This window comes from Anabrus simplex, chromosome 2 (assembly GCF_040414725.1).
Source record: "Anabrus simplex isolate iqAnaSimp1 chromosome 2, ASM4041472v1, whole genome shotgun sequence".
Lineage (NCBI taxonomy): Eukaryota > Metazoa > Arthropoda > Insecta > Orthoptera > Tettigoniidae > Anabrus > Anabrus simplex.
The window spans coordinates 1,196,845,467-1,196,859,477 of record NC_090266.1 but is presented as its reverse complement, the minus strand read 5'-3'; the positions used below and the strand labels follow the sequence as shown (position 1 = coordinate 1,196,859,477).

General features: G+C 38.8%; 1 protein-coding gene across 1 annotated transcript in view; it reads right to left on the bottom strand.

Moving 5' to 3' along the window:
• Positions 1 to 14,011, bottom strand: part of LOC136864788 (26S proteasome regulatory subunit 8) — a 147,103-nt gene that overhangs the window by 15,075 nt on the left and 118,017 nt on the right. The window contains exon 7 of the mRNA XM_067142178.2: positions 931 to 1,140. Coding sequence (XP_066998279.1) covers positions 931 to 1,140 — 210 coding nt within the window. The remainder of the gene's footprint in view (positions 1 to 930; positions 1,141 to 14,011) is intronic.

The following is a 14,011-nucleotide window of genomic DNA, read 5'->3' as shown; positions in this document are numbered from 1 at the left end:
AAGTTTCTTTCCAGTCATAATTTTTTCTCTTAGTAGCTATCGCCATTGGCTGGTTTCGTACTAATGCATTCATCGCATACTTCTCCACAGTATGAAATACACCGAAAGACTGCATTGGTATCGGAAATGTTTGGAGCAGACAGGATGTATACAAAATCTATTACCTTTATTAAAAGTGCCCAGCTAGGGTTTATTTATCATATGATAAGATATCCGAGTCATCTTATCTTATGCTCGCGCAGCTATGAGCACAAGCGAGTAAGTGTGTGGAGCCTCGCTTATACGAAAAGTGATCCCTTTTCTTAGTATTAAATAAACCTCATGTTTTAGCAGTGATTATTGTCAGAGAGCTTTTAAATTCACGCAGTGAGTAGATGGCGGTCTAAGCAATACACAGGTATCAAAAAGGAAAATTTGATATTTTACTCCTGTGAGTGTTTTTTTTTTTACAATTATTTTGTGAACTGTTGACCGAGAAGTGGTCCCTTTTCTTATGCACGCACACATATTTAGTTATTTTTAAGAGCATATTTTCCTGCATATCTGGGCAATTTTTAGGTCCTATATATACCAAGCCTAATTACGAGTATACTGATAAAAAAAAACATTTATTAGAAAACTCGTGGTTTTTGATGCAAATTCAAGGTTTTTTTCCCAGTTTTCAAGGATTGCAGGTTTGCTGACCACCCTGCTTTTTTTTTTTCTTTCTGATTGTTAGTTATAACATGGCAGTTAAATTTGATGACAAAAATTTAAAAAACATGTAATTAATGTACACAAATGAAGGTAGTAGTTCACTTAAGTTACTTTTACATGAGACAACTGAGTAGCATTGAAAAGCAATGCTATCCATTTTATTACTAAGGAAACCAATGCCTGTAAAATTTTCTTTTATTGTATCCAATAAATTATTATAAAGCAGGTACAAACCTTCACTTCTGCACCAGATGCTCCAGGCATGAGCTCGGCAATCTTGCGTAAATTTATACCACGGGTCAAATTCATCTTTCTGGAGTGAATTTTCAAAATGTCCAAACGGGCTTCCTCATTTGGAGGAGGGAATTCAATTTTACGATCAATTCGTCCAGGTCTCAGAAGAGCAGGATCCAAGATATCAATCCTATTTGTTGCCATTATGACCTATGGGAGTAAAAGAAATTAGAAACTGTACAATACAAAACATTTCCAGAAGGATTAGAGATACAGTATGTTAATCGCAAAGAAGACCAACATGTTCCAAGTAAAACAGGAATGTTGTTATATTTCTTTCTTTTTTTTTTAATGAGAGAGAGACAGTTCCCTACTCTCACATGTGGTGGTGGTGGTGGTTATTGTTTAAGAGGAAGTACAACTAAGCAACCATCCTCCCCCACTCTCTCTCTAGCTGAGGTGGTATACACAGGGCTGATTCAACTGGATGGGTGAGAGTCCGATTCCTCATGACAAAGGCCAGAAAATGTAGATGCAGGATTTCAACTTCCAGATAGGGTAAGTACCTGTCTTTACCTTCTACTCCTCTGGGAGCCTTCATAGGCTGTAGGGAGGTGGCCTAGTTGCAGGTGATCTAGAACTAAGGGATGGGAGTATTCTATTCCATAGGAAGGTGGCATTGCTTCTTTTGCTTTCTTAGAATTATGGGAAAAACAAAACATTAACACCAAGATATCTACTACATGCTCATATAAAATACTAACTATAACCTGATTATTTTATCAGTTTTGGAATGCTTCAATAGTTTCCCCAACATTCCATTTTCAGAGAAATTTTATGAAGGTAGCCACTCTGATCTAGCATTAGCATAATACTGTAGTTTTCCCTGCCCAGATTCAATTTCTAGCTCTGCAATGAATTTAAGGCTGGATTGAGGATCTAGGACAGGGTGTGCTTAGTGTCAGGACTGAAAAGGAAACAAGGAAAAAATCCAATGCTAAGCCTTCTAGAAGTGATTTTCCAGGGCTTTCCACTTCATCTCCTGTCAAATTCCAAGACGGTACAGTACATACTCAATCCAAACCCCAACTAATGATATACATCAGTATAAATGCTACAACTTTATATGTTATACAGCAGAACTTTAATTCAAAATCAGTTCATTTGAAATTCATTTGAATTTGAAGAATCTCTCATTTCTGAAAACTTGAGGTATGAGTTTGCATGTTCTTTAAATTGTTTTAATTCAAAATGTGGTTAATTCATAATTCGAAGAACAATGTTGGTCCCATTAACAAAATTCAGACTTTTAATTCAAAATTGTATTTAATTTTTTTAAATAGTATTTTACAACGTAACTGAAATTTAAAATTTCTCCGCATCATGACAGAACACGCATTTTCTGGTGTGTGTAAGGGTAGCTTTCCTCACTTCTACTTCGGTGCATCTACAGAACGCTTCAGAGTTGCCCGTAGTTCTTTTGTGTTCTTGCAGTTAGCCTATGTAAGAATTGATTTTCAGTCAGTCATCTCATTATGGTTATTCTTGCAGTTAGTTATTTTAACCGAATTTCTAGTGGACAATATGTACTTCATAATTATTATATTTTATTAATACTGTATTTTAGTTTATTGTTTATGGTATTTTAATTTAGGGTACCGTATGCATGTTAGTTTTCTTGTTGTGAGATTGCTAAGAATTAGTATTCCTCCAAGACACTGAGCAACAAGATGAAAATTATAAGGGAGGACAACGAAGGGGAAAGAAAAAAAAAAAACTGAAATAGCTGAAGAATTTGGGGGGGGGAAATTCCGGCACCTCGACTCTCCGAAAAGAGTCAAACGTAGCTAGTGGCAAGTAAAAACAATAATAGCATTATTTATTATAAAGAATTTGGAATTCCTGTGTCCAAGCCTTCAACGATTTAAAAAAAAAAAAAAGCATGAGCGTAGAAGCTCCAGAAATTCAGGGTGGACTGTACACTGAATGCGCATTTGAGAGCTAAATATATCAATTTGGAAGTAGAACCGATTGTGTGATTCTGGTATAATCCGCAAACAATATCCCAATTGATGGCAAAGTATTATGTAGAAAGCGAATAAGCTGGCACTAAAGATGGGAATGGAGTTTCAGTGTTCAAACTGGTAGCTTCAGCATTCTAAGTAACATCACAATATCATATGGCAGGGAGGGGGCGTAGAAGCAGGATCCGTGAACACTGGCAATGCCAAACAATTTGCAAGGGAGTGTGGCTCAGTCATCAATTCATACAAACATTACAATATTGTCAATGGCGATGAAACTGCATTGTCTTTTAGCGCCGAGCCCAAACAGACTTAGGTTTTATAGGAGAGAAATGCCATCATGGGAAATCATATAAGGCTATGGTTACTGTCTTTCTGTGTTGCAATGTGGACGGAAGAGAAAGACTTCCTCCCCTAGTCATAGGAAAGATCGAGAAGATACAATATTTCAACAGCATCAGGGATATTTCGTGCAAATACATCTGATATGTTTTTGACAAATACAAGGCATCTAAAAATGCCTGGATGATGGGCAAAGTTTTCGAGGAGCGGGATCCTACCATGTTGATCAACTGTCATCACGTGACGCCAGAGGGAAACACAGCTATAGCTACAGATGATACTGAACTAGATGACGATGTAGCATAGACAACAATTCCATTAAAAAATGATGTACTTGCCACTCTAGTCATACTGAATTCTGTGATAAGTGCAAGTGATAGTGATGAAGCAACAATTAGGGCTTTGGCTGTATGGAGCAGTTCATTGCTGGTGTTTACAAAAATAATGAAACAACCTCTCAGCCATTCTCTTTTGTTTTTTGTTTTTTTTCCTCAGGCAATAAGCCTACTGGATTATTAAAACTTTGTATATTTTTGGGTACTGTCCAGAGGTATTGTTATGAATGAAACACAGTCTGTTTTATCCCTCTAATTTATTTCTAGGATGGCCCAATAAGCACACAGGTATGCACACAAACACACACAACATTCTATTCAACCAATTCAATTCCTCCAATTGCTGTGCACGCATGGATGCACACAGAGTACTCCAAGGCAGTACAGAGACAGTACTCTGACTCTGAAAGGGACAAAGATGACAACCAGAATTACTGCCTCCAAGCCCCGATCCATCACTCCACGTCTGTATACCAGTCAGTACTCCAAGGCAGTATACACGCAGTACTCTGCTCAGATACTCTCAAGATAGCCACTACTGTTACCGCCCCAACCTGACTACGAACTCCAACACTTACTGGTGGAACACCCACTACACACTCGAGCCTCCAACACTACAACAACTCCTCATTTGCAGCAGCCTTGTATTTATATCTCGATAATGAAGTACTGGAAACTTTGTGGTGTAGCTCACCTCGGTGAAAGTCTAATGGGGCTTATGGTTCCAATCTGTAGCTATCTTCAGGTAGTTCCAGTCCTAATTTTTAGATGGTACTAGAGGTCATTCACAACGGGTAGATAGTTGTAGGCAGATGGCACCCAAGTAAGCATGAAATGAGCGATATTAATAATTAAAGGCAGTTTTCCTCGAAGTAAAGTATTTCAAGTCTAACCTCAATCAGTGGGCCCTTCCAACAAAGAATTAGTCACATAACATCAAGCATTATGGAGATTATATTCCTGGATTGCACTAAATTCGACTTTACCCAATTGATTAACCTTGTTCGAACTCATATCGATTTTAAGCGATAGTTCCTACGCTGTTACTGTGTTGTTGTCTGAATTGGTTTGAATTCTATGTGCCCATGTGCCTACATTGTTAGAATTCAAACAAAGAAAGCAAGAAGAACAACTTGGTATGGGTAGACTGAAGAACTGCTTAGTGTCCGAGTGTGGGAAAACCTCACGGAATTCTAACGTGAGGTTTTATAGCCTTCCGAGAACTGAAGGAAGGCAAGTGGTTATATTCTAAAAACCTGTGAAATCATTATATTTTACAGCATATCATGTACCAGTTGCCAATTTTGAATTATCTTGTACATAACTATTCTGTGTCTAATCACTAACATTTACTGTTACTGTTTTACTCTTTCTGTTAAATGATATTTATTCAGCATTTCTAACTGTACTTGTATCATTTGTTGCAGATTTAAGGAGTGGGTGGCATTTTGCCAAAATAAGCGGTTGTCGGGGCTGGCACCGAAGGATTATTCCCATTTATACATATGCAGTGCCCACTTCACAAACACATCCTACCAGAACAAGTTGCTGATGAGGCTTAATAGGAATGGTGCAACTTCACTTCGTGCACCTTCTCACCCCCCCCCATCATGTTCCCACGTATTCCCACCTGTCCAGCCTTCTCCTTCTGTCTCTCCTATTCCTGTAGGACGTTGTAACCCAACTTCATTTCTGTCTTCAAGCAAACTTGAGATCCATCCTTCTCTGTCCAGCACCTCAACTTTCACACCCCGCTGTGTATCTCACCTTTCCTTTGGTCCTCCAATCCCAGATGTCTTCCGATACAAGTCTAGCATGCCTAACACTTGAGGAATCTTCTCAACCTTCATTTGTAGCCTCTTCTGTTACTGATTCAGTTATTAATGATACTGATGCAGGAAGTACCTCATTATCAACTGGCTCAGGGAAGAGAAAAAGGAAGAAGTTGACCTTGTCTCTGCTGGAGATACGTACTAAGGCAGAGTTAACTCCATTAAAGGAGAAACTTTTGAATTAAGGTCAGATGAGAGACAAGGTCTTCTTTCGGTAGCAAAAGAAGCACACTAGAGTCCCGTTAATCCGAAAGTCCGGTTAATCCGAACTGAAATATTCAATTTTTAAAAATCTCCTTATTGAAATGAAAGAATATAATATAGAATGCAGATTTACTTGCATTTTATTAGTCATATTTTACTAGAATAACTTAATGTAAACATAATTACACATCATAAACCATCAAATACTGGTCGTTTATCTTTGCGAAGTACGCTAGTTTCTTTTGCCGTAGTGACTGGAACCTACTCGAAGATGCAGTGTTAAACCAGTGTCTCATAAACATCACATCAGTGGGCGTAGCAGCAGAGTGTTGCTCGAAGTAGCGCACGGCAAGTTCTTAAGGCGGCCGCGGCATATGAATGTGACACTAGTTGTTCATTGTGGTCTTCTTCGTCATCACTCTGTTCCTCATCAATTCCAGATTCTTTCTCTACCATAGCTACAATTTCTTGGTCTGTAATTGATGACAGTCAGGTTCCATCCAATCGCTATTACATAAACATTACAAGCAGGTCTTCGCATCCCAGGCACAATGCAAAAGTGTAACCCGTTACCGTTCAGGAAACAAGTTTTAACCTAGTTTTAGATTTTTTCTCCTCTACGGGTTCTTAACTACCCTACTGTAATTTTATACAGTATTTTATTAATGTAACTGCTAATAATTTATAATTTTGTGTGGCTATTTCTTTCTTTCTTTCTTTTTTTTTTTTTTTTTTTTTTTTTTTTTTGCAAGATGCCTTACGTCGCACGGACACAGACAGGTCTTATGGCAAAGATGGAAGAGGAGAGGGCTAGGAGCGTGAAGGAAGCGGCCATGGCCTTAATTAAAGTACAGCCCCAGCATTTGCCTGGTGGCTATTTCTAGCCGAGTGCAGCCCTTGTAAAGCAGACCCTCCAACGAGGGTGGGCGGCATCTGCCATGTGTAGGTAACTGCGTGTTATTGTGGTGGAGGATAGTGTTATGTGTGGTGTGTGAGTTGCAGGGTTGTTGGGGACAGTACAAACACCCAGCCCCCAGGCCACTGGAATTAACCAATGAAGGTTAAAGTCCCCGACCCGGGCGTGAATCGAACCCAGGACCCTCTGAACCAAAGGCCAGTACGCTGACAATTCAGCCAATTAGTCGGACAATGTAACTGCTAAAGAATGGACATTTCAAATTACAGTATGTACTGTATTATAGAAACTATTTTCCTCAGACAGTTGAGATGCTGGCCTTCTGACCTCAACTTGAAAGGTTTGATACTGGCTCAGTCCAGTGGTATTTGAAGGTGATCAAATACATCAACCTCGTGTAAGTAGATTTACGTTGCTCGAAAAAGAGACCACGGGGAAGGTGCTGGAAGAGAAGATCTTAGCACTGTCTATTTACAAGAGGAGCCCAAAGAGTAAAGATTTTGTGCTGCCTTGTAAAAGGACACTGCAATCCTTGATTAATTCTGTGCCCTTCACTGCTGGGATCAATGATGCCATCTTCACCACACTCAAGCATTCACTCAGGGAAATGTTGGATTGTGACAGACTGTGCTATCTCATCTTTGACGAGATGTCACTGAGGGAGGGCCTGTGTTACAATTTGAAATTTGATTGCATTGATGGTTATTATTATTATTATTATTATTATTATTATTATTATTATTATTATTATTATTATTATTATTATTATTATTATTATTATTATTTATTTTCCACTAATTGTAGGTACAATTTATGGATGGTGAATGGAGAAAGGGCATAGCCCCACATACACGAAAGTGCCTCCATCACCACTTAAAATTACAATATTCAAATATACAATTACATTCTTCATAGTGTGCTTACTTACAGTTACCGTATTTACAGGCATATTTACATACTACACACAAAACATGGTCAACATTCAAGTAATTTGACACACACACACACACTCTCTCTCTCTCTCCAATCCCCACATATACTTTAGCTAGGCCGGCTTACTCACACCCACATACAGTACAGTCTCACTCACTCGGGATCACATAAACTTTCATCCGTCCTCTCACTCATACTGGAGGATATTGGGCACCTGGGTAGGACTAAACTTCCGGCAAAGTATGCTCTGGTGTTCATGCTTCGTGGACTGGTACGGAAGTGGAAATAGCCCATTGCTTTTTACTTCAGTAACAGTGGGATGTCATCGGTGTACCTAAGCAAGCTCATCCTGGAGGTACTCTGTGCTTGTTTTGATGTTGGAGCCAATGTCATGGCCAGGGTGTGTGTGATCTTGGTTTCAGCAACAGAGCAGCACTGGATGAGCTTACCGGAAGGAAGTTATCAACTGACGATCCGGTTTTTTCCTTCCGAGGCAGGAGCATTGTCACCATTTCTGATCCTCCCCATCTCCTTAAGTGTGCTCGGAACAGTCTCTTGAGATACGATGCCAAATTTGTTGTCACGATTACCAGTTTGCAGTTTGAAGGTGTGGCAAGCTGGAAGCACATAAGAGGCCGTACATGAGGATGACACGAAATTTTGAATTCGTATACTCAAGAAACTGACCGATACACACATAGCACATGATTCCCATGCCAAGATGAATGTCAGCATTGCTGCCCATGACCTCAGTAACTCTGTTGCTGGAGCCTTGCGAAATGGAGGTCGAACAGGTTAGCTTCTATTTCTCATGGAATTTTAAATGTACAGGTTATAGAAAATGAATCCTAACCATCAATACTTAACATCTAGTTTCATTCATTATATTATTATTTATTTCGGGCCTCTTACCATCGGGTGGCCTTTCAACCTCAGAATACTGCAAACTTTTTGACGACTTAATGGACTCCTTTAATGGCCGTCTGCTGTATCCTATGAGTGAGTAAAATTATAGCATATTTCTTGTAACAGAAATGAGCAAGTATACCTAGGTAACAGAAAGTTACTAATAACTGTCTCATATTACTGACTTGGTTTTATTTTTTTACTTTCTTACAGACGGAGCTCCACTCAAAGTGCAATTGGGAGGTAACAGTCCACATTGGAAGATGTGGGAAGAAGCCCTAAAAAGTTTGGAATCTCTGAATTTTGTAGTTCCTTCCATGGTTGTAGGTCAGTCCAGCATGCTTCGATTGAATCCATTAAAGCTGTGAAACTTTTATGGACAAATAACTCTTTCAACAGTACCTGCAAGAACCTGGCTGCTGAGGTTCGCTATTCGCAGCTGAGGTATCTTAATCAGGATGCTCTTGAAAATGTGTTTGGGTTAATTCGATCACATTGTGGTTGCAATGATCATCGCACAATGTGGCAGTTTGTAGGTGCACTGAAGACCTGCATCATCAATGGTCTGGCATTTGGAGACATCCTGCAAGGTTCCAATTGCATAAACGATGATGCAGAGCTTCTGTCCAATTTATGACAGTTCCTTTGTGGTGGTCATGAACCTGATGTGCCTTAAAATAACAATATACCTACTTCCAAGCCTGTGGATGTTACAATGCCTGTCACTGTTGATTCTGATGAGGCCAGATTTCCAGGTGACAGCATTATGCACACTACAGCCTATGTTAGTGGCTATATTGCAAAGGAGGCTCTGGGACCTTGGTCTGCATGAAGTCATTGACTCTCGAGAGAAGGACCCCAATCAAAGATGTTTGACATATCCCTCAGAAAGTTTCATCTGTGTAACTTGGTGGTGTACCAAGTACAATAGGGAAGTCAAAGAATCTGCTAAAACTTCAGCATAAACTAAAAATCAGGGTGTCCACCAAATCCAGATTTTGAAATTCCTTGACATTTCCCCGTTTTCCAGATATAAAAACAATTTTTTCCCTGACACACAATAACAAAGAATTAAATTATAATAGAAGTTTCCAGGTATGACCGTAATATTAAAATACATTTTGAAAACTTAACATGCAAAAAATAAATGAGTAATTAATGTGCATATTAAATTTCAAAACTTGGAAGTTGAATTTAGTCCAATTTAATTCACTTTAAAGATTTTAAAAAGTTATTACCATTACTGCTTCAGTGAAGAAATTTCTTCATCTATAGCCAGCAACGACTGTTGAGCTTCTGCCATCACCCTCCGCTTCTTTTCTTCTAATTCTTTCAGCAACAAAGTGGCCTTTCTCTTATTTTTTTTGCAAAGAATCTTCTGCTTCCAATGCTTCACGTTTCTCCTTCAGATTTTGAATATACAAAGCATGAGCATTCTTTGAAGCATGGAGCATGTTCTTATTAATGGAGACCTTTTCAATTCCACCAAGGTTTGAGATAGCATCATATATTCTTCTTTGTGCTACAAGGGATTCTTGTAGCATATTCTTACTATAATTTCTTTATTCAGAGAAAAACCACATTCCAGTGAAGCATTTCCATGAAACAATAATAGCTCGTTGGGTGGGCGATGCGGCGAGATCCACGGCTACAAGTTGCTTGCTTGGTGTGGAACGCGGATATATCCACCGAGTCAAATTATAATTTTTTTCTCAGTTGCCTGCCTGCGGAGGTTTATTTCCTTTTCAGCAGCGTATTCCGGATGAGTCTGCCCTCCGATGTGAATTTTTTCAACTATGTTCTCCCAATACCAATGTGTCATCCAAGAGTTGCAACATAAAGAATGCAACTGACGTCCAGGCAAGAAGGACCTAAGGCCTAATAGCTCCGCGCTGACGCTTTAGCTCAGCGCCTAATCGTCCCTTGGATGTAATAATATTGCTGTTGAAGGGATTTCTCGAGATTATGACACTGAAAAGACCTCTCTGATGACATTTTAGAACTGTGACCTGTTTTATTATCCCCTTCCTTCCTTATCGTGAGTTACACAACATTTCATTATCGTACGCATCCGTAATATTTTATGATTTCCGTCCTAACTGCTGAGACCAGGGTTCTATTCGATCCTTTTTCTTACATTTTTCCGCTAAAATATCTATAACGAATTACCGGCCCCCACTGTTAGAGGAAGATGATTTACGGGTCATGATAAATGAAATGTTGGAATTTAGTGGAGAGAATTGTGATATTAGTGAAGTAAGTTCTGCCGAAGGAAAATTCGTAAGTGACAGGAAATTACCTGGAATAAGTACTGCAGGCTCGAATATACAGGGTTTGGGCGTAGCTGATGCGAATGTTCAGCAGTCGCAAAAGAGACAACACATGTTAAACAGACAACACATGTTCGATTCCAGTTCAAGTAGCGATCATGACAGTGACAGTTGTGACGATAATACTGATTACAATCCAACCATTGCAAGTTCTTCACCAACTTATACTGAAAATGGACAAAGAAATTCCCGCTTTGATCCAAATTCCCATCGTGATGTAAAGAGAGTGTTTTTAGGGGAAAAAAAAACTGAGCGAAATATCTTAATTACTTTTTTATGACGAGATATGCCAGAACATAACTGAACAGACAAAAGATGCCGAGCAGGAAATCGCACATAAAACCCAGTTTAGTAAGACGAAAGGAAGGAATCGAGATCAAGACCGTGTCCGAACAAATAAGGACGAAATAAATCTTCTTATGGCCATAATACTGTTGCCGCAGGGGATTTTACAGAAACCTAAATTAGGAAACTATTTCTCACAATCGCTTGTTCACTACGCCTATTTTCTATGAGTTGATGACGCAGAAGAAGTTTTTTCTCGCCAGATTGAGTGGCCTGGCCGACCTCCTGACCCCAACTTGGCAGGTTTGATTCTGGCTCAGACCGAAGGTATTTGAAGGTGCTCAAATACGTCGGCCTCCTGTTAGCAGATTTACTGCCATGCAAAAGAACTCCTGCGGGACTAAATTCTGGCACCTCAGTGTCTCCAAAAACCATAAAAGTAGTTAGTGGGATATGAAGCCAATAACATTATTATTATTATTATTATTATTATTATTATTTTCCTCCACAGCTTTATACATATCTCTGACAATGAGGTGAAAAATGCACAACTTCCTTCAAAAATATTCGAGATAAATCCAGTATCTGACCACCTGTTAGCAAAATTTTCGGAAGCTTTTGCCCCTGATGGCAAAATGTCAATTGATGAGAACCTCTTGCTATGGAAAGGGTGGCTATGGTGGAAAGTTTATATAACAAGAAAACGATTGCGTTTCGGAATGGAATTATATAAATTATGCGAAGGCGAGACAGGTTATATAACATGACCTGCTTCCGTGTGTATCATAACGAACAGCTGTAAAAGACATAACACTGAGAAGACTGTAAATACTGTAAATATTACATGTATTGTAGTGTAATGTAGTCCGTTTATGTCACTTAGTAATTGTAGGGAAGCTATATAAACTTGATCCCTCGAAAGCGCTAACCAACATAACAGAAAATTTCGTATTATAATTTATTCCATTGCACATCTTTTAAGTACAGTGGAACCTTGGATTGCGAGCATAATTTATTCCGGCAACATGCTCGTAATCCAAATCGCTCGTATATCAAAGCAAATTTTCCCATAAGAAACTATTGAAACTCGGATGATTCGTCCACAACACAAAAACATTTATTCGCATAACATTTCTAAAACAAAATATAACGTAAAACAATTAAACTGCACTTTACCTTACAATAGAATCATTGTTGGTGTGAGGGAGACGAGTGATGACATGATAAGAGTTACTGTGTAGCACGAATTTCACTAACGGAATCACTGCTATCGGTTGGCTCATTGGAAGTGTTTTCTTTTCGTGCAACTTTAACGAGGAACCTGTCCAATGACTGTTGCTTTTGCGTCTCTTTGAGGATTTCACGAAAATGTGACATTGCATTGTCATTAAACAGATTCATCCACTGTAATCATCTCCTTCTTCCGACCGAATTCCCTTTTAGCCTTCTTTTCGTTCACAGGGCCCATCGTTGCAGAACAATTATATCACAGATGACAGAAACAAAACATGTACACTCGTACGGTGTTGACTATGCGAGCGAGGCACGCCAACTGAAGTCCAGCGCGGGAAATTATTACACACACTTTCCCAGGAAAGAGAGTGGCGCGGGGAAGGGAAAACAAAGGCACAGGGGAGGTGGAAACGTATGTAATCGTGATGCTCGTATTGCGAAACCTCACTCGCTTATCAAGTCACAATTTATTTAAAATATTTGCTCGTCTTGCAAAACACTCGTAGACCAAGTTACTCGCAATCCGAGGTTCCACTGTATATGTAAACTTTGTAAATCTACAATTTACATATACAAAAACCTTTATTTCCAGGCAGAGACTGATAGTAAACTGCATAAAATATTCAGGTGAAAGTTACTGTATAAACAAAAACCAGAGCTTTGCTGTTAGGAAAAAGCAATCTCGATATCACAGTGTGAAAGCACTTAGTACGTTTTTGTACAAAGTATTGAAAAATTAAAATAATAGAATTTTTCAAGAATTAAATACATTATATTCAAGTAAATATTTCTCTTTTGGCCCTTCAATAGTTCATTTTAGTCTAAGATTGTTTTTAATCAAGTAATTAAATATTTTCTTTAATCAGGGAAATCGCTCCACACCTGAGAGTGAGCTAGTGTGTACCGAGCTCCCCGCATAAGGGGGTTAGTATCATTTTGAGAAATGAAGACAACTTTTCTGTGTTCAAATTTACTGTTGGCAAAACAGTACGGAGCCAAAAGTGATCTAATCTCTCGTTTTTAGAAGACAAAGAATTCATTACTTCTTTGAAAGTATCATTCTCACACACAGAAGTGAACTCCCTTTGTATATGATCAGCTTCATTACCCGAGATCCATTTGCTTTCAACAAAGGCACCCTTAGCTGTTTGCTGCTTAGAGGTTGCTTGGCTACACTTGGATCGAAACAAGAAATTCCTTTAGTCAGTTTATATGCCAGTGGTGACTGTTCCAGTATCTTCTTGCACAAAGCTACTATTCCTCTTAGACAATCTGTGCGAAACACTAATATACCTCTATCATTTAATCCAGGAGTGCCACGAAGTGCTGCTCTAGCAGCATAACCTATGTCAATTTTAGATGCAGGCAGAAGTTTTTCTTTACTGTCTAAATTAATTTTGAGAACATTTTCTCAAGACTGCAGTGACTCAGACTTAAACCTTGTCATGACATTTTTCATTGTTGCAGTGAGAGATTCATACAGGAGTGGTGCAAATGGAAGATCTGTCTGAAACTGTTTTAGGAATGATTCCAAATCTCCAACAAGAGATAATAAAAATGACAACTTGGCCTTAAGCAGCTTATCTTTAAGTGAAGTTGATACTATTTTGAAGCTGTTACAGTTTGGGATTTTCTTGTCTCTGTTTGTTCCTTCCACATATCTGTCAACATTAGGTAGGATATCTATAGCACGTTCAATGACTTTCGAATTTTCAAGCCATCTTATAGAACAATATTTCAA